The sequence below is a fragment of the Lissotriton helveticus genome, chromosome 10 (assembly GCF_964261635.1).
Source record: "Lissotriton helveticus chromosome 10, aLisHel1.1, whole genome shotgun sequence".
NCBI classification, from domain to species: Eukaryota; Metazoa; Chordata; class Amphibia; order Caudata; family Salamandridae; genus Lissotriton; species Lissotriton helveticus.
The window spans coordinates 131108923-131134570 of record NC_136071.1 but is presented as its reverse complement, the minus strand read 5'-3'; the positions used below and the strand labels follow the sequence as shown (position 1 = coordinate 131134570).

The following is a 25648-nucleotide window of genomic DNA, read 5'->3' as shown; positions in this document are numbered from 1 at the left end:
CCTAGAACACATTCTGTCAATTCAGGAAAAGAAAGGAGTTGAGATGAGTAGGGGGATCGTCCGAAATATGTATACAAACTTAGGAAAGATAAGCATTTTTAAAACATTGCTACGTCCGTATAAGGGTAAGTGATGATTGTTGATCCTTTCTAGCGTCTTATTGGCAGAAACTAGGATTGGATCCAAATTTAGGCGAACAATATCCTCTACCTTAGCTGAGATTTTAATACCTAGGTATATAGCTTCTGATTCCAAATTTATATCAGTTGGGCGACCTGCTTCTGAGTGGATTAGTTGTGTCTTAGTGACATTTAATTTATAGCCCGAATACCTCCCAAATTTGTCAGCTGCTTCTACAATCTTAGGTAGGGTGATGCTGATATCAGACGTTACAATTGTAATATCGTCTGCGTACGCAAATACCTTGTATGCACAATTATGTATCACTACTGGTTTAATTTCGGCATTATTTTCTAGGGTATTTAAAAAAAGCTCAATATAAAGGGCAAATAACAGGGGGGAACAAGGACAACCTTGTCTCGTCCCCCTTGTTATTGCTATATTCCATGAGAGTCTACCCGAAATACGTATTAAGGCTCTTGGCTGAACATATAATGCCTGTATAGCCTTAATGAATTCCAGAGGAAATCCCTTCCATGCTAGGACTGACCACAAAAACCTCCAGGAAACCCTGTCAAATGCTTTTTCTGCATCTAATAGGGCCACTGCGACAGGGGAATTAGTAACCTGTGACCAGTCCAGCATGGAAACGATCCTTTTAACATGGTCTGTCGTGCCTCTATTCTTAATGAACCCATGCTGCCTTTTGGAAACTAAACTTGGCATGAGACCTATCTTTGAATAAATCTTGCTATCTGTATTAAGCAGAGAAATCAGTCTATGAGACCCCATTTCAGTATCCTTTTTCCCTTTTTAGGTCTCGCCCTGCGAGGCATCGCGAAGCGATGTCGCAGCGAGACCTATAGCAGTCCGCTCGCTTACAACGAGGCAAGAGGAGACGAGATGTGCACGCACCGCCTGCCGTAATCGGATGAGGTCGCGCGCGTTCACCAACTCCTGTCTCCCTTGCAAGCCTGCAACACACACAGGCACACCTCCCCCTGCTTTCGCACACGCACGCGCACAGAGACACACCCACACACAAGCGCACCTACACGCACGCACACACACGAGCGCACACATACAGACACACACCACACCTCCCCCCGCCGCTCCCGCCCCCACACACGAGCGCATACACACACACACATACAGAGACACACACCCCCCCGCCGCTGCCCCCGCACACACACGAGCGCACACAGGCACACATACAGAGACACCCCCCCCCGGTACAACTAACCCCACTCACCGCATCGGCGCCACTCCGGACTCTGCAGCCTTCGCGGGGCTCTCCCTCGGGCATGGGAGCCCCGCGTCACCACTGCTCCTCTCTGGGCCAGCCACTCCGTGGGCGCGGGCTTCAGAAGACATAAGTCCCGCCCCACAACAGGTTTCGGTTTCGCTCACAGCTTTCTTCAATGCTTGTTCACGACAGTTGTCGCATGAACTTTCCAGCAGTATTACTTTCTACGAGCTGTCCAGCGCTACTGCCCTTGGTACTGGTAAACCGGTGTCGGTTCAACATGCTGGGAAAATCAGTGCCTAATAAGCTCCAATAACATTTGGCCAAGCTCGCGCTATAAAAAAAAAACTGCAAACATACATTTTGCGCTATTGTTTACACTTCCTTACCATGTGCGGAGACTGGCGCAGGGAGCAGCCTTGAGGAGCCCAGGCTGGAATGCAGACAGCGGGGTAGGGGGACTGGTCCCGTTTCTCTGGGGTCTCAGGCTGGCCGTCCTGTTTGGCACTTGTGTGAGCCAGAGATAACTGGCTGTAAGTGTGAACAAATGGCCATGGGGCGGGGGGAGGGGCGGTCCGACGCCCATCACAGAGATGGATGAGTGTCTCATTCACTGGAGCCATATGGTCTGCATCTCGGTGGTATGCAAAGCGCAACTTTCAGCCAGGAGAGGTGTGTACCACTCAGATACAACCAACATAGCTTGCGTCCTTGGGTAAGCACATGTTCACTGTGTGTAAGGGATACCCTGGGCATGGGCAGATATGTGGCAGTGATCCTTGTCGCTTCAATGTATGCATTGTTTAAGGTCCGTGCTGAAAGCCACAGGCGTGAAAAGGATGTACTCACTGCTTGTTAATGTAAGTGTGTGCGGCGAAAGTTTCACACTTCTAAACTATATTAATGCACTTCCATGGTTTGTAGCACGTGCCGTGGAATTTCTACTAAACCAGCTGCAAACTATCTTGAGTACACGGCATGCACTGTGTAACTTATTGGCAGCCTTGTAAATAGCCATTATCAGATGAACTCCAAGCATGCCCAGACCCTAATACCCGGTACCTCTTCACTATTTGAATGGAAGTCACGAAGCGCGGTCCAAGAAAGAAGCTGGTAACTGCGTCCAATCCACTCACTCGTAGGAGCACAACGTCATTGGATAACACAGTAGAACTTACCTTCACCGCAAGACTGTGTACGTTTCTAAAACAATCCTGAGGCTCGCATAAATGAATCTCTATGGTTTAATACTAGCAACTTTATTGAAAAGTATCGTTCAGCACCAGCATCTACATTTACAAACCCAGTAAGTTTGTATTGCATTATTTATTTTTAACAAAACTGCCTAGCGTTATGTGGACAGTACGGTTTATGTGCAGGTTAGCCTACAACAATAGCATGTGCATAACTTGAATGACAGCTGGAAATACGTCTTTTTTCGTCAACAGCGCATCACATTGTAATTCATCGGGGCTTGGGGTGATAAAATTACACCAGCTGCAGGAATCCCAATACACCTATGTATGCCTTGCTAGTGCCTATTCCAACAATGCAATGCAATAAGTCTCGCATTAACGCGAGTTTAAGCTATTGGTATTGTAAATGACAAAGCCTTTTATTTATGTTTTAAAAACGAAAACGCCAATAAAAGGCATTGTTATTTGCAACGTCAATAGCTCAAACTCTCGTAAATGCAAGACCTATTGCATTACAAATGCTTGTTTCTTGAAGATGACAATAATTACTTCTGACCATGAATCTGGAGATATACCCTGGAAAGATTGTTGGCATACTTCTGTTTACTCATTTATAAGTACTTTCCTAAAAGTACGATAGAATTAGAGTGGAATACCATCAGGCCCCATAGCTTTGCCAAGAGCCAAGCCTAATAGGGCAGCCTCTACTTCTTCCCAGACTATGGGTGCAGACAGTAGCGTTTTTTGTACATCCGAGAGCTCCATGGTGTCTAAATCCTTCAGGTATTCTCCTTCATCCTGACCAGACGTCTCCTCCGTAGATACACTATATAAAGATTGATAGAACCTTTGAAAGGCTTCTAAAACACCCTCTTTAGTTTCTTGCAGCACCCCGTTTAAATCAGTGATCTTGGAAATATCGTTAAAGACTGCTTTCTGCCTTAATCTTTTGGCCAAGATTCTACCAGTTTTTTCACTGAATTCATATGAATCTTCCTTATGTTGAACGTATTTTAGTGCTATTTGGTCGGCAATATTAGAATAGGCTACAGCCCTTTTAATAGTTAGGTCTCTTTGAGCCTCGACTGGATCTAAGCCGAGTCTAATCATCTCAGCTAATTTCCGCTCTGCGAACATGACCGAGTCAGAATCATTTCTGTGTTTAGCCCATATTTTTTTACATCTTGTATTAAAAAAACAGAGTTTCTCCCCTGACTATGGAATTAAAAGTATCCCAAACGACTTTATTCGGGGCAGTTCCTTTGTTGAATTTGAAGAACTCCTGAATTATCTTAGCCATAAATTGATAATACTCATCATCCAATAATAAATTCCTTTCAAAGGACCAAACCCGGTTTCCCTCTCTTAGCTGGGGGCCCAGCATAAGATCAAGTATCAAGGGGTTGTGATCAGATACGAGTTTAGGCTGAATCTCGACATTAACCATTCCTGAGAGTAGTGATGAAACAAAAAAATAATCTAAAACAAAAGAATTTGGTATGCGGAGCCGGAAAAAAAAGTAAAACCTGGCTCGTCTGCATGTAATAAATTCCAAACATCATAAAGCCCATGATCTAAGATCAATTCCCGTAACGATGTAAATACCTGCTTCTTTCTACCTGTATATACCGTATTCTTTCTTGAATCCATATAAGCATCCAGATGAATATTAAAATCGCCGCACATCATTCATTACTGGTTGAGACCATTGGGCTAATTCTATATTCAAATGATTCATGAGCTCAGAATCGTCCAAATTCGGGCCATATACGTTACAGAGCGTAAATCCATATTGGCCAATCTTAAGTTCACTAATTGCCCAGCGGCCCCATTTATCTTCTGCAAGTTTTGTACATAAACCCAGGCCCCGTTTCATGAGAATAGCTACCCCTCTCTTGATCCCTTTTTGTTTAGAGCAGGCGACCAACTCTAGGCCTAAATTTTTCAGACACCCCCTATTGGCCCATGCAATGTGGGTTTCTTGCAAACATAATAGATCAATGTGTAACAGCTGAACAATTCTAGATAGTACATCCCTTTTCTTAGGGTCACTGAGCCCACATATATTAAGTTTGCAAATCTTTAGTTTCCTATCCATTTCCAGAAAACAAAAGTACATAACTAAAAAATCAATACAGGATAAATGCCATAATCGCTTAACATTTTTGTATACCCAATCGCTGTTTACTACTTTCTGAAAGAAAAGAACCACTTTAATAAACATCTTGGCTGCTGCTGATTTTTCACCCCCCCCACCTACACCCGACACCCACCACCTTAGCCCCACCCCTGTACCCCTTACCCATCACCCTTCCCTCCCTCCCCACCCTACCCACCATATGAGGTCCAAAGACTATCAGTCCCTGCAAATTATGGAGTGCCCCCCCCCCCCAAGTAGGAAAGAGAATATTTTCCATATTGAATCTACAGTTAAACAGATTCCCCTAAGCAAAAACACATACAGAAAGAACAAAAACTGATGCTACTACTAGTAATAATACTTGAGCCGATTATCTCTATAAGGACAAGAGAAATTCTTTAGCCTCAATTTCGGAGAAAAAAAAACCTAGTCTGACCTTTTGCTATAACTTTAAGCTTTGACGGATTCTGGAGATATACCGTTGCCCCATTACCTTGGAAACCAGCTATAAGCTGGCGAAAATGCCAGCGTTTAGATACCGTTGCCTGACAGAAATCTAGTCTAACGAAAAAATTACAATCTTTGGCTGATCTCTTTTTGTCAGGCCTGGCTAATGCATAAACTGCTTCTCTTGCGAGAAAATTATTAAAACACACAAGGATAGCTCTTGGACGATCTTCTTCTCCTTGCTGGGGTTTACTAACCGTGAACGGAAACCTGTGGGTTCTTTGTATTTCCATTGACCAGTCCCAGAGAGTCAATTCTGGAAAAGCTTCAGCAAAAAGTTCGCAGACGAATTTCCGGACATCAGGTTCCTCTTTTTTTCTCAGGGATACCCAAAATACGCAGGTTATTTCTGCATGCTTGGTTCTCCAATTCAGATAGTTTGAGACTAAGATCATCACGATGAGCTTTAATAGAGTCCATTTTTAGTTTTTGGGCAGCCACATCATCCTCTAATGCGGAGATTCTGGACTCTGCTTCCGTAATTCTGACAGCTGTATCAGAGCAAATTTTAATCACGCACCTAACAGCATTCTTCGCTTTACTACACGTTGCTTGTGTGCGCTTATTTTCTGCTTTAATTTCTGCTCTGTGCTCCATCATAGTATTATAGATTGTAGACAAAGTTATCTCTTGGGGCAAACTCTGTTCATCCGGTCTCCTTCCGGCTTCAGTCCTTGAAGTTTCAGACAATTCTGGTTCTGATTCTAGTCCCCCGTCATATTTTTTTAAATAGTGCCTTCAGGAAGCTGCTTCTTGCATTTGGCATGACAGGACCCTATTTTTCTCGCTTTTTTAATAGTAGAAACAACTGAGTTTGGAGAATCTACATTTAGCCTTAATTCGTCTTCCGTGCTGCTACCTCCATGGTAATCAATCCAATCTTTACTTAGATTAGTACTTTCATCTGACGAGGGATCAGACATGGAATAGAAATTATCGCCTATTTCTTGAGATGCTGTCAAGTCCTGTGAGGAGGCTCCCTCAGTTAGTGCCAATGAGTCTATATCTGATACAAGATTGTCCAAGCTACCGGTCATTCCTTCCTTGAGGGGACTACCGAGAACTCCATCTCCCATAATGCCCCTCTTCATTTATGTAATTCAAAACTTCTTTTCCCTGCTCTTTCAATTGTTCTGGATTGATGGTTGATACATTAATTGTGGTATCCGTGGTATCCGATACTGCTATATCGAGAGAGGGGGAAGTGCCTCCAGTTTGTGTATTCACAGTATTCACTTTATGCAAAAGTACCTGATTCGGTTCGGGTCTAGTTCGCACTATATAAACAAGCATTGGCATAGCCAATAGGTCTCGCCTTTGGGACCTTCTATGTGTTTAGCCATGCAACACTTGATGCTGTTGCACTAAGGATATTGTGCTGGAAAACGAAACACTTATAAAAGGTCCCAAAGGCAAGACATATTGGCTATGCCAATGCTAGTTTTGTTTGCAGTGGAGTGATCCTATTTTTATAGTGCTATTGCCATTTGTATAGCTTTGCGGTGCTGGAGAACCAGAAAATGAGCAATAGATTACAAGGGAAAGGAGGTGGAAAAGAAAACAAGCACATGAAAAGAAGAAAAAGATGCGAGCACAATGTGAGGGCTGAGTGCCACTCAAGCATTGTTACTTCGACTCCATAGCATTAAAACACAGCTTTGTTATTTCCGCGCTGTTTTACTCGCAAACTAGCGGCGGCGCGGCCCTTTCCGTGTCTCCTAGCGCTGTATGCACATCTAATGCATGCACAATTGTCCCGTCGATCTAAGTAGGAATTTACTTTCTACAAAGGTGTTCTATTAATGCACGGATGAAAATCAGTCCTGTATGAGTTAGGCACCCGGAGGAGACTGCAGACGCTGGGGCATTACACAGCATTTGGAGCGGGACGCAGAATATGACTTGTTTCACCGGTGATCTTTGGAAGTGCGTCGTGCACGTGCTTTGTGCACTTCCTTAGTTTAACGCGCGCAGACCGGGGTGAATCAAGTTAAAACATCACTGTGAACGGCGGAGATCAAGGCGGTATCAAAACACTGGCAGCATGGCATTGTGGTCCAGTGAGCAGATGCCCTTGTCACTTAGAAGCATGCTTGTTAGACCCGTCTGCTTCTGAGAGTCCCCTCACCACTATGATTTCTTTTGTTCCCCTGTACCTCCAAAAATTTGTCGCTTTTTATTTGTCTACCAGGACTTTTTATGTGTTGTCTCATGGGGTTAGATGTTCCTTGACGCCCAGTTGCTCGCAAGGTTTGTGGCACCTATTTACAAGGCGCCTGGCCCAAACCTGTGGCATTACAAACTGGGGTTGTCAACCTGTATAAATGAACTTAAAATGGTGGACACCCTTTTTCCTCATGTGAAGTGACTCCCCTTGGAGCCTTCATGAACCCTGGCCTTTTGAGGTTTTGGCGCCCTTTGTTTGGCGCGCATTTCTGACAGGAATTCCTTTATTTTCCTCTGGTACACAAAATGGCTGCTCTAGAACCCCAGTACGGTGGCTGTGAGTGTCCTAAATACCCCTCAAGAGTGCCATGTCATTGTCACAGCCAGAGAAGGTTCTAGAACCTTCTGGCTCGTGCCAGTACCCCAGGGCACTGGCTATATAAACCCCAGTCCCTGGCGGCCATTTTAGATTAGACTAGAGAAGAGGAGATTAAGAGATTCCAGACTTGACACCAGATTGACACCTGCCCTGTTGACCCCTGAGGTGGCTGGTAGCGCAGGCAGTAGAGCAGCAAAGGGTTGCTGGCGTTGTGTCTGCCTGGCGTTCCAGTCAGCTACGTGAGAAGTGATCTAGCGCCTACAGCGCCTGCCCAGCGAGTGCCTCATTGCCCCCAAAGACTGTGGCCAGATTTGTGTGCCTCTCCGCCCCCCCCGGTGGTGAACTGTGGTCGATTTATCGAGTCGCGAGGCGAGAGCAAGTTCACCGCGACCGCGATCGTCAGCTGTGCCCCCTTCGCGACAGGTGCCTCTAGAGGGGAGCTCGGACGTCTCCGAGCCCCACCAGCGTAGAGCGCTTCCTGCGCAGATTGAAGGTGAGGTGGTGCGCCGGGGTGGGGAAAGGCCGGCCTTCGTTGGGCGGGACTAGCGTCTCTGCCACTCCCCAGTGACCCGGGAGCTGTAGCTGTGGGCGGGAACCACCCTGAATGCGGAAGTCGGAGGGAGGTCCGTGGAACCCCTGAGAGCCCTGTCGCTAACGAGAGGAGTGCTGTGCCCGACTGAATCGTATCTTGAGTGCAGCCGATGTGAGGTGGTCCCGTTTCCTCATAGTGAATGCAGCGTTGTGAAGGAACTGTGAACCGGCATTTACTTGACTGTGCGCGAAGGTTGTGTGACCTCTCCGCCAGCCCGTTCGTCAGCCTAATGACTTTGAACTGGTGCCGCCTGTGCTCAAGTGGTGCTAAAGCCCATAGGCGCTCATAGACTTCACCAGCCAAGCAGAGATCCTATCCCGGTGACCGCCGAGTGCAAATGATGTATTTACTGTGTTTCCTTGCCTTCTAGATATACGCGCATACGCCTTGAGTGATTATTAAAGAGTCCCAAACCTTATTTTGTGCTCAGAGAAGCTGTATACCTGGTCATTGAAAACAGCATAAACTGTAAGAGTTATCATTCCCATTTGAAACGTATTGCAGATGTAATGATTCTAAAGTATTTAATTGGTGGCAGCGATACCAGAAGAAACATGTGGTTGTTTATTTAAATGAACCAATATTTATTCTGATATTTATTCTGATATTTATTCTGATATTTATTCTGATATTTAATGTGATACTCATTCCTGAAGTTATTCTATTTATTAATACTATTTATTACCAGAACTGTATGACCAAAAGAAATGTATATGTGCTTTCCCAGTCAACCCTATTTACAACAAAGAACTTTTATATAAAGGAATCGTATTTTTCTACAGTAGTGGTGTGGTGTCCTTCTTCTTGGTGTGGATGTACAAGGAGTTATTATTGGGTCAGAGCCGGCTTAACACTACAGCCTTCACTTGCCTTGTCACTTGAGCCAAGCTACCCCCTTTGTGCTGGGCTTGCCCATCGCAGGTCCAACATAGAATTGGTGCTCAGCGGGTGGGATTGCGAGCCGTGCTTGTTTTGAACCCCATAATAATTCAGTGTGCACCACAGGTACACACCCGGAGTTTTCTCCTAGCGGCCCTCAAATTCAACGTTTTGCTTTTTCCAAATTCTTTCCTGGAGGTGGGTGGAAGTGACCCTCAAAGTTCTTATCCTGGTCACCTACTTCGGGGTGGTGGTCCACACTTTTCACTGACAAGATGGAATTCGAAATGTCAGAGCTGGAGACCTATACTGTGGCACAGCTAAGGATTTCTGTCAGGAGAGGGGAGTGTTTGTCAGGCGAGGGGCCAAAAGAGAGGAGCTCCGTACTAGTCTGCGAGCATGGGTGGAAGCACACACGGAGGGAACGGTGGAGGAGGAGGAATCGGACAGAGGTACTGTCATTGATAGGACTGCGGAATGTCCCCCGGGGGTGGGTGAGATGTCAATCAGCCCCAAGGCAACCTCGCGGGAGGGCAGCAGTGTGTCATTGAGAGGGTTGTCAGAAACCGATTTAGCTGACAGGAGAGAGGAAAGACTGTTAAGGTGGGAAATAGCAAAAATGGAGTTGGAAGAAAGGAGGGAGGGGAGGAGGTTGGAACACGAGTTCAAGCTACGAGAACTCGAGTTCCAGTCCCCTAACATCACTCCGAAGGGTGTCGAGTCAAAGGAATTTGCCAGGGAGCCCAGGCCCCATTTACCCAAGGACGTAGTCGCCAGTTATACCGCTGGAGACGACATAGCCAAGTGGCTGGCAGCCTATGAGGTCTCCTTAAGAGCCCATGGGATCCATGAGAAGCATTGGGGTGGTGGATTATACCGGTACATGCCTCCGACAGGTAGGGATGCCCTATTGGCCCTAGACCGGGAGGAACAGGTTAATTACCCCGCCATGAAGGTGGTGCTCATCCGGAAGTTTGGGTTGACCCCCGAGAAATACCGGCAAAGGTTTAGGGGCAGCCACAAGCTGAGCTCACAGAATTGGGTTGACTTCCTGGATTTTGCCAAGAAAGCCCTGGATGGGTGGGTCCAAGGTAATGAGGTGGAGGACTATCGAGGGTTGTACGACCTGATACTCAAGGAACATGTACTCGAAAAATGTCTTCCCGAGCTGAGGCAACACCTGGTAGACAGCAAACTTACTTGCCCCCGTAAGCTTGCTGAGGAGGCGGACATTTGGGCAAGTACCCGAGTGTCCACGAAGGGGACGGGAGGAGATTCTCAGAAGTCCGGACAGGGCGCTCCCCAGAAGAGGGGGGAGATAACAACAAGCAGGAGTTCTCCAGAGGCCCCCAAAATACCTTTAAGGGGAAAAGTTTCTTCTCCACTTCTAAGGCTAACCCGCAGAAGAACCCCAATCCGGGCCAGAGTCAGCAGCCAAGGGTTAACCATTGCTATGAGTGCGGTGGTATTGGACATTATAAGGGAGACGTGAAATGCCCAAAGAGACCATCCCCTCCCACTGGAGGAAAGGCCCCGGGAGTCGCTAGTGTAGCGCTCGGGGAGGAGATGCCCTTAGTTAAGGAGGGGGAATGAGCGGGTGTCACCTTAGTGTCCATGGGTGATCGGGAGATGGTTCCAAAGATCCAGGTGCCCTCAAATACTACCAAGTATGGGCAATGGGTCACCATCAATGGCCATAGAGGGGAAGCTCTGAGAGATACAGGAGCCAGTATGACTATGGTAAAGAGTCATCTGGTGTCCTCAGAGCAGGTGATTCCAGGCGTACTTCATCCAGCCGCGATGGCTGACGGCAGAATGGGCCACTATCCTGTGGCCGAGGTTCCCTTTGAGTGGGGAGGGGTTGCAGGTTCACTTCGAGTTGCCGTAAGCCCCGCCGTGCCAGTCGATTGTCTGCTGGGAAATGATATGGAGCACAATGCTTGGAAGGAGGTGGAATACCGGACTCATACTGAGATGCTTGGGCCTGTGTGAGTACCAGGTCTGCGGCTGCTCGGGAGGAGAAGTTGCGTGGGTTGGAGCCTGGAATAATGGCCCAACCAGCTGCTGATGAGGGAACATTTCGAGGACAGGAGGAGCCTGCCTCGATGACCATGCCCCGTGAGACGGATAGGCCACCTGTGGAGGTGGACCCGGAGTCCGCGGAGGAGGACATGGTTCCGTTGGAGGACTTGCCTATCCCCGCTGAGTGGCGAGTGGAAGGAGGACCATCCAGGGAGGAACTGAGCAAGGGACAAAGGGAATGTCCCACCCTCGAGGGTCTGAGGCAACAGGCTGAAGCCCAGGCAGCAGGTAACGAGTCTGGGAACTATCGTGTTTACTGGGAGGATTGTCTCCTCTACAGTGAACCCAGGGCGCCAGTGCACTGATTGTCACGGGCCCTGGTAGTCCCACAGTGCTACCGAGCCTTCCTATTAGAGTTGGCTCATGGGATTCCCTTGGCAGGACACTTGGGTCAGGACAAGACCTTTGCCCGGCTTGTCCCCCACTTTTATTGGCCTCGAATGAGGGTGGCGTCCGACACATACTGTTGGTCGTGCGTGTCATGCCAAGCCAGTGGGAAAACAGGGACGAAGCTGAAGGCTCCCCTTGAACCACTTCCCGTCGTTGGCACCCACTTTGAAAGGGTGGGCATCGACATTGCTGGGCCCCTAGATCCACCTACATCATCCGGTCACAGGTTTATCCTGGTCCTGGTGGATCACGCCACAAGGTATCCAGAGGCAATTCCTCTGAGAACCATTACTGCACCAGTAGTGGCCAAGGCCCTGATGGGGATCTTTACCCGAGTGGGATTCCCCAAGGAACTTGTGTCTGACAGGGGGACCAACTTCATGTCAGCATATATGCGGGCCATGTGGAAGGAGTGTGGAGTGACTTACAGGTTCACCACTCCTTATCACCCACAGACCAATGTTCCTGTGGAAAGGTTCAACCAAACCTTGAAGGGTATGATCAGAAGTCTACCCGAAAGCCTGCGGAGGAAATGGGACGTCCTCCTACCCTGTTTGCTCTTTTCCTACAGGGAAGTGCCGCAAAAGGGAGTGGGCTTCAGCCCCTTCGAGCTTTTGTACGGGCACCCTGTACGTGGACCTCTCAGCCTGGTGAGGGACTCCTGGGAAAAGTCTCCCCGGAATGTTCCCCAGGATGTGGTGAGCTACATGCTGGCCTTCCGAAGCCAAATGGCTAAGTTGTGGAAGCAAGCTTCTGACAACTTGGAAGCCAGTCAGGCAGTTATGAAAGCGTGGTATGACCACAACGCTCACCCAGTGGAGTTGGAGCCTGGCCAGAAGGTGTGGGTGATGGAGCCTGGAGAGCTGAGTGCCCTCCAGGATCGTTGGACAGGCCCCTACGAGGTATTGGAGAAGAAGGGCAAGTCTACCTATCTGGTGGACGTAAAGACCCCGCGGCATCCGCATCGGGTGTTACATGCCAATCGCCTCAAGCCCCACTACGAGAGGCCCGAAGTCATGTTGGTTATGGTGACTGACGGATCGGAGGAAGAGGGCACGGAACCTCTCCCCAACCTTTTTGCGTCTCAAGAAAAGGATGGGTCAGTGGACGGAGTGAAACTCTCGTCAACCCTGACTCCTGAGCAGCAGGAGGAATGTCACCAGGTCTTGGGGTCATTCGCTCCTCTGTTCTCGCTTGTCCCGGGTAAGACCCACCTGTGTACCCATGACGTGGACACAGGGGACAGCCCACCTGTGAAGTCAAAGTCTTACCGGCTGTCTGACAAGGTGAAGGCCAGTATCCAAAGCGAAGTAGCTAAGATGCTGGAGTTAGGAGTCATCGAACCTTCAAATAGCCCTTGGTCTAGCCCAGTGGTGTTAGTTCCTAAAGCTGCCCCACCTGGCACCACACCAGAATTGAGATTCTGTGTGGACTACCGAGGACTAAATTCGGTAACCAAAACGGATGCTCATCCGATCCCTCGGGCGGATGAATTGATTGACCGGTTGGGAGCTGCCCAATATCTCAGTACCATTGACCTCACTGCAGGGTACTGGCAGATTCCCATGTCTAATGGAGCCAAGGAAAGGTCAGCCTTCTCCACACCTGATGGACACTACCAGTTTTGCGTCATGCCCTTTGGGCTCAAGAACGCTCCTGCCACTTTTCAGCGGCTGGTGAACACGATCCTCACCGGGATGGAGTCATTCTCTGCTGCTTACTTGGATGACATAGCTGTCTTCAGTAGCAGCTGGGAGGATCACTTGCAGCACTTGCAAGCCGTTCTCCAGACCCTGGAACGGGCTGGCTTGACGAGCAAGGCCAGCAAATGTCAGATTGGACAGGGGTCGGTAGTGTACTTAGGACACTTGGTGGGCCGGGGAACGGTGCAGCCCCTTCAGGCGAAGATTGAGGCAATCATGGCCTGGAAACCCCCCCCCCAAGACCCAGACTGAGGTCCGAGCCTTCCTGGGCCTCACAGGTTACTACAGACGATTCGTGAAGGGGTATGGCACTATCGTGGCACCCCTTACAGAACTCACGGCCAAAAAGCAACCCAGGAGAGTCATTTGGACGGAGGCTTGCCAGCGAGCCTTCGACACTCTGAAACAAGCATTGTGTAAAGCTCCAGTCCTGAAGGCTCCAGATTTTTCAAAAGAGTTCATTGTCCAGACAGATGCATCCGACATTGGCATTGGGGCGGTGCTATCGCAACTCAATGAAGAGGGTCTGGATCAGCCCGTGGTCTTTCTGTCACGAAGACTGCTTCCCCGGGAACAGAGGTGGAGTACCATCGAGCGGAAAGCCTTTGCGGTGGTCTGGGCACTGAAGAAGCTGCGACCATATTTGTTTGGTTCACACTTCCTTGTTCAGACAGACCACCGACCCCTTCGTTGGCTCATGCAACTGAAGGGGGAAAATCCCAAACTGTTGAGGTGGTCTATCTCCCTACAGGGAATGGACTTTCGGGTAGAACACCGGCCCGGAGTTGACCACGCCAATGCAGACGGTCTCTCCAGGTATTTCCGCCTTAGTGTTGAGGACTCCCAAGGGGTTGGGTAGCTCTCCCCACTTTCAGCTGGGGGGGACACGTGTTAGACCCGTCTGCTTCTGAGAGTCCCCTCACCACTATGATTTCTTTTGTTCCCCTGTACCTCCAAAAATTTGTCGCTTTTTATTTGTCTACCAGGACTTTTTATGTGTTGTCTCATGGGGTTAGATGTTCCTTGATGCCCAGTTGCTCGCAAGGTTTGTGGCACCTATTTACAAGGCGCCTGGCCCAAACCTGTGGCATTACAAACTGGGGTTGTCAACCTGTATAAATGAACTTAAAATGGTGGACACCCTTTTTCCTCATGTGAAGTGACTCCCCCTTGGAGCCTTCATGAACCCTGGCATTTTGAGGTTTTGGCGCCATTTGTTTGGCGCGCATTTCTGACAGGAATTCCTTTATTTTCCTCTGGTACACAAAATGGCTGCTCTAGAACCCCAGTACGGTGGCTGTGAGTGTCCTAAATACCCCTCAAGAGTGCCATGTCATTGTCACAGCCAGAGAAGGTTCTAGAACCTTCTGGCTCGTGCCAGTACCCCAGGGCACTGGCTATTTAAACCCCAGTCCCTGGCGGGCATTTTAGATTAGACTAGAGAAGAGGAGATTTAGAGATTCCAGACTTGACACCAGATTGACACCTGCCCTGTTGACCCCTGAGGTGGCTGGTAGCGCAGGCAGTAGAGCAGCAAAGGGTTGCTGGCGTTGTGTCTGACTGGTGTTCCAGTCAGCTACGTGAGAAGTGATCTAGCGCCTACAGCGCCTGCCCAGCGAGTGCCTCATTGCCCCCAAAGACTGTGGCCAGATGTGTGCCTCTCTGCCCCCCGGTGGTGAACTGTGGTCGATTTATCGAGTCGCGAGGCGAGAGCAAGTTCGCCGCGACCGCGATCGTCAGCTGTGCCCCCTTCGCGACAGGTGCCTCTAGAGGGGAGCTCGGACGTCTCCGAGCCCCACCAGCGTAGAGCGCTTCCTGCGCAGATTGAAGGTGAGGTGGTGCGCCGGGGCGGGGAAAGGCCGGCCTTCGTTGGGCGGGACTAGCGTCTCTGCCACTCCCCAGTGACCCGGGAGCTGTAGCTGTGGGCGGGAACCACCCTGAATGCGGAAGTCGGAGGGAGGTCCGTGGAACCCCTGAGAGCCCCGTCGCTAACGAGAGGAGTGCTGTGCCCGACTGAATCGTATCTTGATTGCAGCCGATGTGAGGTGGTCCCGTTTCCTCATAGTGAATGCAGCGTTGTGAAGGAACTGTGAACCGGCATTTACTTGACTGTGCGCGAAGGTTGTGTGACCTCTCCGGCAGCCCGTTCGTCAGCCTAATGACTTTGAACTGGTGCCGCCTGTGCTCAAGTGGTGCTAAAGCCCATAGGCGCGCATAGACTTCACCGGCCAAGCAGAGATCCTATCCCGGTGACCGCCGAGTGCAAATTATGTATTTACTGTGTTTCCTTGCCTTCTAGATATACGCGCATACGCCTTGAGTGATTATTAAAGAGTCCCAAACCTTATTTTGTGCTCAGAGAAGCCGTATACCTGGTCATTGAGAACAGCAAAACTGTAAGAGTTATCATTCCCATTTGAAACGTATTGCAGATGTAATGATTCTAAAGTATTTAATTGGTGGCAGCGATACCAGAAGAAACATGTGGTTGTTTATTTAAATGAACCAATATTTATTCTGATATTTAATGTGATACTCATTCCTGACGTTATTCTATTTATTAATACTATTTATTACCAGAACTGTATGACCAAAAGAAATGTATATGTGCTTTCCCAGTCAACCCTATTTACAACAAAGAACTTTTATATAAAGGAATCGTATTTTTCTACAGCAGTGGTGTGGTGTCCTTCTTCTTGGTGTGGATGTACAAGGAGTTATTATTGGGTCAGAGCCTGCTTAACACCACAGCCTTCACTTGCCTTGTCACTTGAGCCAAGCTACCCCCTTTGTGCTGGGCTTGCCCATCGCAGGTCCAACAATGCTACATGTGTGTTTCTTGTGCAAACTCGTGCCCAGTGGCGGCGTCTGCCCGCTGTGCTTGAGGAGTGCTGCTCGGCTTGTGAGGCTGTGGGAGGGGGCCGCCAAAGCTACAACAAGCACATGAAAAGAAGAAAAAGATGCGAGCACAGTGTGAGGGCTGAGTGCCACTCAAGCATTGTTACTTCGACTCCACAGCAATAAAACACAGCTTTGTTATTTCCGCGCTGTTTTACTCGCAAACTAGCTGCGGCGCGGCCCTTTCCGTGTCTCCTAGCGCTGTATGCACATCTAATGCATGCACAATTGTCCCGTCGATCTAAGTAGGAATTTACTTTCTACAAAGGTGTTCTATTAATGCACGGATGAAAATCAGTCCTGTATGATAGTTAGGCACCCAGAGGAGACTGCAGACGCTGGGGCATTACACAGCATTTGGCAGAAGAAAGAAGGACGTGCAGGCAGAAGTGGAGGGGTGGACGAAGGAAGTTGGAAAGACGTGAGAAAGGAAAGAAGTGAAAAATTAGAGAAGTGCGCCAGGAACAAGGGAAAGAAAGGAGGAAGGAAATGGAAGATGTGTGACGACTTCGGAAAAATGCGATGCCAGATAGGTAACGAGGTGAGAATATATGGAGACATGACGAGGAAATTAATGAAAGGCAATGGAGAAAGTGGAAGATGAATGATGAGGAAAACAATGATGCACAAGTACAGAACGAAGGCAGGAAGGGGGAAAAGGAGGGACAAAGTGGGAGCCGTGGAATGAAGAAGGGAAGACGTGGAATGCCAAGAGGATGAAGACACATATGTTTCCAATTAGACTGAAGTCGATGAAGGGGAGACATTAGGAACAAGAGCGGCCGGGAAACTGAAAGTACGGCCGGCCACCGGCCAGCCATGAATAATTAGGGGAGGAGAAGCCGCACAGCACACGCTGGGAGAAGCCCTTTGATGTGCTGTGCGGCCGTGAAAAAATGCAATTGGGAGGGAGGGAGGGAGGCTGATGCGCGTGCTTGTTTGGTCACGTGATTCACGTGAACTCAAAGAAAACCGCACGGTGAAACCCTTGGTTTCACGCGCATTTTGAGCACTTGAATTCTCGCTCCGCTCAATGCGCATGCGCATTGATAGGTCGCGAGACCTAAAAAAAAAAAAAAAAAATTGTATTTCCTCTCCGCCTACAGACTGTGGCAGAGCATTCTTAGACATCCGTCTCTCAAACAAGGCTGTGAGAGTCTGTGTCCCTTGTTTTGCCATACGCACAGCCGCATTTATTTTTTCTGAGCGTTCGCCCCCCTTTCTTTGAATTGAACTGAGAGCTTTTTAAGTAACACTTTCCCCTCTCTCACCCATTTCACCTGCGGCGTTTTCGCTGTCGTTCACTACAATTAGCTGCTCTTTTGTTTTTCCACTGCGCGTAGTTACTTTTGGCGGAATCCTTCTACGAGCCGCTACCTGGGCTCCTCCACGCCCGCGAACCACTCCTCGATGTAATCCAAACAGGAAGGCGGGGAGCCGCCAGATTGGGGCTCTTAGCGATCGGAAAAGGTGAAATCCTGAACCATCCGGACGGCATACACGGAGCTCCCGAAAGTCAATACGCTGGTATTCACGGAAAGCGAGAGACTCCGCCCAAAGCGCCGGAAAACACTCAAGGTAGCCTCCAACAGATTTGTTTTATTTTATCGATAATACTGGATGTCACCGCATTTGTTAGTATAATCAGGCCTTTTCACCAACGCGCATCTATCCTGAAATGCTTAGGGCGGCTGTAAATAGCGATTCTCTTCCCAAAGCCCGGAGCGAGGGACTGAGCTGCTCATACAGTCTGCGTCATGGCCGCCATCTTGCCTCTGAGCCATCAGTAACTTCAGGTAGAAAAAAAACTGGGGGAAGGGAGGTTTATTATGTTAGAACTTTTAAGATTCTAAGTTCTATAAGCTTTAAAGATGCTGATGAGTGGTGGCAATAAAGGATTTACTGCAAAATATCAGCCTCCAGAGTTTAATAAAATCCACATTTTCAGCCCACCGTGGCTGTGGAAAATCTATATTATACAGCCATTATATTTTTGACGGTGAAAATAAGGACATCTCCTTAACTTCCAGAAATTATCCATGAAACAATAAGAAGTCAAAGAAGGTACAATCTTAAGGAATCAGAGAGGCTCAAAACAAAGATTGATATGTTCTTCGATAATTGCACTAGAAGACCAGATCAGCAGCCTTCCTATCAGTATCATTAACTAATCTATTAATACGTGCTGGACTGAGGAGGACAGTATGCCAACAAGAAGAGTATGCATTGAGAAGGCCTGACGAAGTTCTGGCATACCAAAACTTCCACTGAAGAGGTTTCCATAAGCAGTCAATAAAAAAAGCCCACAAGACAAAAAGTATTGTTATCCATTAAACAGGGCACTGTTTCTGTACACAATATATGATGTTGCAACCCCCAGGAGTAGCCATGGCAATGTCTGGCCCAGAAGCCAAGTTTCAGCGAAGAACACCAATAACACAAATGGCTTTCAAGATGCAGTTGGGGCACATAGTAATGCTTAGTGAGGTACAAAACATTAGTGGGATTGAAGGGGCAGAGTCTGTAAAGAAGTAGAGTGACTGAGCCATCAGTAACTTCAGGTAGAAAAACAAATACTTACTTGATATAAACACCTCTCAGCACTGAGAGAAAGAATGATTAGAAGCAACCCGTAATGCAATTTGTTGCGTAGGTAGGATAAAGAATAACGTTTCTCAGCAATCTGTGTGGACAGACAGGTGCAGACAGATTTGCCTTTGGTACAACCTACCCATGGTGACCATTAAAAAGGCATCGTCTGGTAAGCGCATGATAGAGGAGACTAGAGTGAAACCAGGTGATTTTGCAATCCTAACAAATGGCATGTAAAGTATGAAGAGAAAAGAGACAAGGAAGCCAACAAAAAAGTTCAGTCGAAGAAGAACAAAGTCCAGAAGGGGAAACAATCTAAAATACAAAGTTTTACTGCATTACGTCTGTGACCATTGAAAATTGTCTTATTTTTGTAGGCTTGAGGGCATTATTAGCAGCTTTATTTGGGGATATAAGAAAGCTCGACGAGCTATAGCTCTTCTTAAAGCTCCTTATAATGCAGGTGGATTAAATCTTCCAGATATTAGATATTATTATTGGTCTTCTTTTTTAACTCGCTTTCGTAGTTTGCTGATCCCTGATAAATGTCTCTATTTTCATAAGTTTTTGTTAGGAGCAGATGCAACTATGTTTTTTTATAGATTTAATGACCCCAATTACTTTAAACGAGTTAAATTTAAGACGGTGCGGGATACCACTTACATCTGGCGTTCAATACTCACTAAAGGCAAGATATCTCTTTTTCATGATAAAACTCCTTTGTGGTCTAATCCTGGGTTACCGGAAATATTTCAAGATATAATAGGCAGGGCATTTTCCAAATCTGGCATTAACTCTGTTGGAGACTTATATGACCACAGGGGATTTTTATCGTTTGAAAGATTGAAAGCTTGCTATAAATTGCAAGAAGGGGCAAGATTTAAATAATTTCAAATCAGGGATTACTTTCTGAGGGAGATAGAACTCACTTCTTTGACTGAATCTGACATTTGGAACTGCTTATATAGGGAAGAAGATAAAGCATTGATTAGTATAGGGTATAAAATATTCTCTGGTTATAGTGTTAATGATGTACAAAAATTAGCTGAAAAATGGACTAATAAGCTGACAATGGAAATTACATCAGATTTTATTACTTCTTCTCTAAATAGCCTTAACCTTGCTGTTCAATCTTCAAATCTTAAATTACAATTGTTTAAAACTATATGTCAGCTGTATTACACACCGGATCGGATTCTCAAATGGGTATCGAATAATAATTTTAGTGATCGTACAAAATGTCCCAAATGTGATTTGAAAGGAGCTGATATCATTCACATGTTTTTTTCGTGCCCAAACCTTGCTGAATTTTGGAATGGAGTATCGAAAGTTATTTCTACTAAACTTGGTATTCCTATTATGTTTTCGTTAAAAGATGTAATTATAGGAGCGTCAGGGGAAAATAATATATTATGTGATTTACTGAATATCCTAATTACTTGTGCCACCTTGACTATTGCTAGAGACTGGGTTCAGAAAAATTCACCAAATGTTACTGAGTGGTGGAGCCTTGTAAAAGAAATACACAGCATGGAATATGCTTTGGCTAATACCAGGGGTCTACAGGCTAAACGGAAAGTGGAGAGAATATGGGGATTAATTATATTATAAAATTATTTCTGTGGCAAATTATTATTTCATCTATGTCTATAATATGTATGATGTACCCCTGTGATGCAAAATAATAAAAAGATTTAAAAAAAAAAAAAATTGTCTATAAAGTAAGGTGGAATAAACAAATTAGAAAATGCAAGCTCTCAATTGCAAATTATCACAATTTCATGAATCAAAATCAAGACATACAATATGATGTCATTTCAACTTGCTCTTATGGGTTCCTAGATAGCAGTAACTCGCATCCATGAAACACATACAAGATCCAAGTTCATCATTGCTTCTTAGTGACTGGTGCACCTCCAAATTATATCCAGCCCATCACTGCAACAGAATAGCGCACTTTTGTTGAAGGCGAGGAAATGTTAGAACTGTAAACTGAAATACTCATACCTCACACACATCACTTTTTATACGAAGCAAGACAACAGCAAGACAAATTGTGCTAAAAAAAACAAGTTTTAAACAATACATACTTACTCTAACTATGTTTCCTAGCACAAATGAAGGCAGAAACTCTAAACACCATCTGTAATGTCAGCCATTGCATTTTGTAAACACCCACGTCAACATTCTTTTGAAAGGAAAAATAAACATAACACACAACGGACAGAACAAACCTCACATTGTGTTAAACAACTTACAACCACAAAATGTACTAGAAGCAAATGAAAAACAGCAGAATTCTAGCTCCCAGACAGGAAAATATTAACTTTAACTACTCCAAATGGCACTCAGTGAACTTTTGTTGACATTGAATGTGTAGACAACACATGTCTCTAAACGCAGAGGAACAGGAAGTCAATGGTATCAAACAGAACTTTTCAAAAAACAAAAAAGCATTGCACCACGTATGCTGCTTTAATGAAAATCGAATGCAGTTGCATACAATGGATCTTATCTGGGAGAAAGGTTTCCAAAATGTGTGCATCTTTAAAGTTTGATCATGTATGCAATTGCACATTTACATTTCTGACACAAACCAAGAAGCTCACTGCCATTTTTCTAAGGAACACTACGGTCAGGATGTTTGAAATGCATGCTCAGTAAAGGCATGTGATGTTAAGATGTTCTTGTACACTAATCTACGAATGATATCAGATTTGAGGACAGACAGATCGATGTATAGAAAACAAACTTTTCTTTAACATTTTGTAGAACTTATTGTACGACAATTGTAAAAGAAAACGCTGCTCCGCCACAAGGTGTTAATGTGCCATATAATAAAATAGAGAAATAGTGCAAGCAAATTTCACAATAGTGCAATTAGTCAATTTAAAACAGTAGCTCAGACACAGAGCTCAGTGTATTACAACATATATGCAAAAAGTATGGCACACTTTCACATGAAAGGTCTCACTTTTAATTTTAAGAGGGGGGCTGCATCTTTACTATGCTGGCACGGAGTTCGACTTGTGTGCCTCTTCTGAGTAAAAGGCATAAGTATTCTAAAGCCTAGGAGACAAATGTTCACAGGTCTGACACTTCCCTTTTAAGAGGAACTAGGCATTCTTTTCCTAAGGAAGCAGTAACATATTTCCCCGATTCTTCTCGGCTTGTGCAGAGACACTTTTGCAAATGCATTTAAAGGCCCTTATTTGCTACACCTTTATAAGGCCCTTCTTGCTGGGGAGAAATGATCTTGTTCACCATAGGCCTACTGCACCCCTTGATGTTTATTTAAAGGTGTCTTACCGATTCCCAAGTATAGAGAAATGTCATAAGCTAGTTGACCACTGACTATTGATCCAACTGTTATGAATCTCTAGTCATGCAGGATGAAACAAATAGTTTTCCCCAGTTTATGGAGGTAAACAAAAATGTTTTGAAATACTTGGACCTGCTCTTCCACAGTAAGAAGATAATCAAAAATAAACCCAAGATTTCTAACTTACTACACAAGGGATATATCATCACCAAAAATGGTAATGCTCCTAGCAGTGATCTAATTGTGATTTGCTGCTATTTAGCAACTGATTGCTATCAAACACTTAGTTAGTCCTGTGCCCTGATCTACAGATTCGCATACTGAATGTGGGGCAATCCATTCCCACCAACATCTCAGTATCATGGGTAGCACAACAGTGATACTTGCCCAACTACTATAACATCCCACTGCAGCACATTCTAATATTCAAACTGCAGTACACTAAAATTTCAGAAAAAAAACATGTCATGTAACTGTATTTAAAATGTAACATCTGCACGGTTAAATTATATTTACTATTAAAAATAGTGAACTGTGGCAACAGATAAAAAAAGTTAAATAACAGCAGTCTTGGTTCTATATATTAAAAGGGCTTTATGAACCACAAACAGAAACGGGTTTGTGTTATATAATGATTTGCAATCTTTGAAGAAACATTTACCATTAAAACACAAAGTATAAAAAATGCAAACTTACTCATCACCGTCCGGACAAATCCCAGTAGTTTCATCATATTTTGTACAATAAACATCTGGACTATAGTTAAATGTTCCATCACGTCTCCGTATGGGTCTACGACGACGCTGATTTAGGAAATGCCAATGGAAGCAAGTAAATGGTCTGTGCTGGGTACACTTGTGCTGTAAAAACAGTGGGCACTGTTCTGTTCTAAACTCTTTAAGATACCTAGAAAATATAAACAGAATTACACATTGTTTAAGCTTTCAACTAGCGGACACTTCAAACACATACATATTTAGTGGAGACCAGGCATTTGGTAGACAACTTCAGACAAGTATTTTGATCTTAGCAATGGTATCCTTTCAAGTGTTTAAGTGACACATGTTCAAGAGAGCCCTGTTCTAAGTAACTTAAACAAAAGTTTCTCTGTAAAACAGATTTTTATGTATGAGTTTTGATAGTGCAGATGAAAAACAGACCCATTGCTTTTAATATACTTAGAGAGGGTTTCATTTCTGTCCCATTCAGCCATTGGCTGTCTATGGCTGCATCTTTCCTCTACAGGCAAAAGATTTGGTCAATCAAATCTTGGCTGAGCCCAGAGGAGTATTTATCTCTTACTTAATTCTACTGGCTATTTGGTGCATCCTTCCACCTCCACTTCAGCGCTTGCTTATTTTTTAAATAATAAAATAGTAATAATGACTGGACACTACAAATTTTTCAGTACATAACAAACCATCTTTAAAACATCAGCCAACGGGCCATTGGCAGTGACACTAAGTTTTAAATTATGGGAGAAGCGCACACCATTTATCTTTGCGATTGGGAGCACAAATGACATTTAGCTTAAGCAGCAACATAAAAGTAATTTGCATTCAAGTATAATAATCAGACGTAATACGACTCTCAAAAAAAGATAACATGATTTACTAGATGTTTAGGGTCAAAGTTGTCTATGCATGTGTAGCCGTCTATATGTGGTGTCTGATATTTGTATTCTTCGACGAGTTCAGTCTTGAAATAATAAGCGCGGCTAATAGATCGCCCTTTTAAAAGCCCAATTAAAGATTGTGCAACGGCTACATGCCAACAGACCAGATTCTAGTTAGACTCAATTTTTTAAACCCAAATATTGGATTTATTTTAGGTGTTTTCCAACTCCCTGAAATTCCCTTTACTTTAATGCACGCCATTTGGAAAAATCAATTCCCCCCAACTTATCTTCAAAATCTCCCTCTCGCCAGGTTTAAAATGATGGCATGTATGGCTGCGTCTCCACTCCGAAAAATACATACGTTGCCTTCCCAAAAAGAACAGGTCCTCTCCCCGAGTACCCTACATACATCACGGGAATCATCAGTCAGTGATCTGAAAGGACGCTCGTCCTCCTGCAGTTATACTACAGACGACTAGACAGATGCGCTGCATACTTAAAGGCATCAGTATATACATCTTTACTAGCAAAGTAGACCTTTAAAAAAAAGCGCGTCTCTATACTTAATCGCTGACCCCTCAGTGTTTACGTGTACTTTTTTGCACATAAAACAGTGATTCTCACAGGCGCAGACGAAAAAAAACCACATTAAAGCTGTGGTTAAACACCGCTCAACTCTTATTAACCAATGCGGCTGAGGGAAATTTATTAAATGCAACGTGTAGCGTGCTTCCTAATTTCTGCCTGGGTGGCCTCGATCCAGCTGGTAGTAGCACAAGGAATGTACCCCAAATACTCATTATAATTATAATGCATGCGTAATAATCGAGTATCTGAGGGGGAACTCCTTAAAGATGTGTTTGAAAATGCGTGCACCTTGCAGCGATTGAAAGGAACGTGGCATTTTTTGTGGCAAAACATGCATATTTGGTCAGTAAAACAGCACATTGCCGAGGAGCTGCCAAAAAACTCCCACTGCTGATCCGGACTTGCGCAGGAATTCACGAAGAGCAGTTAGGGTATCTGCTGAACGGAAGCCCCATTGGAAGCAGCAGCTGCTACGCTACGCCACCGCCGTAGAGCGCTGCTTGCAAATGGGGCCGAGGAAGGGAGGGAGAATTGAAGACGGGGACCGTGCACGGCAGACTCCCCGGCCGCTGCAAACGGCGCCCCGACAGCCCCTTCCCGGGCACCGACATGCTTTTTAAAAATCTGCGATGGGCCTAAAAAGCGCCCGCTGCCTCATTCCGTTTTCTAATGTCGTTTTTTGCTGGTAATTAACTGTCAAGAAGTCGCACCATTTTGCCCAGCAGAGGTGTACCCGCCCCCTTCGCTGGGGAGCCGCGCTGTATTCGCACATCTCTGTCTGCCCCGGGGGCCCTTGCCCCCTGGGTCTCTCCCCGCCCCCTCCTGCCAGCTGCACTTACGTGTAGTGAGACGGCTTCTCGGTTTGCGGCGAGGCGCTAAGCGCCGTTTTCGAAACCGACGGCATTTTCAGTCAAAACAATGGTTGGCGCATGCGCACAGCGCAGCGCCGTTTGGCTTTACACACCGCAGTAGGACAGCATGGGCCACGGGCGGGATAAACAAACACTGTCCCTCCCACCCCGACACCTACCTTATTTGCCACCCCGTGTCCCCTGGGCCACCTCGACAGCATGTCAGGCCATAGGTATGCACGCTACCCGCCCACACCAAAAGTAAAGTATGCCCCATTCCAAGGCAGTGACTTTGAATGCACGGGCCTCATAAAGTAGACTTCAATTCTCATTATATGTTTTATTTGATTACTCCTGTATCACTTATTGAGCGAGTTTC

General features: G+C 45.9%; 1 protein-coding gene across 2 annotated transcripts in view; it reads right to left on the bottom strand.

Moving 5' to 3' along the window:
• The window catches only part of UNKL (unk like zinc finger), a 513314-nt gene extending 487954 nt beyond the window's left edge, over window positions 1-25360 (bottom strand). Inside the window, exons 1-2 of one of the 2 annotated variants that reach the window (XM_078664930.1) lie at window positions 25258-25360; window positions 22909-23118 (exon numbers count right to left, since the gene is read on the bottom strand). In XM_078664930.1, the coding sequence (XP_078521056.1) occupies window positions 22909-23118; window positions 25258-25322 (275 nt within the window). In that variant the 5' untranslated portion in view covers window positions 25323-25360. The remainder of the gene's footprint in view (window positions 1-22908; window positions 23119-25257) is intronic. The other variant, XM_078664931.1, reaches the window with a different exon arrangement.
• Window positions 25361-25648: the final 288 nt, after the last annotated feature.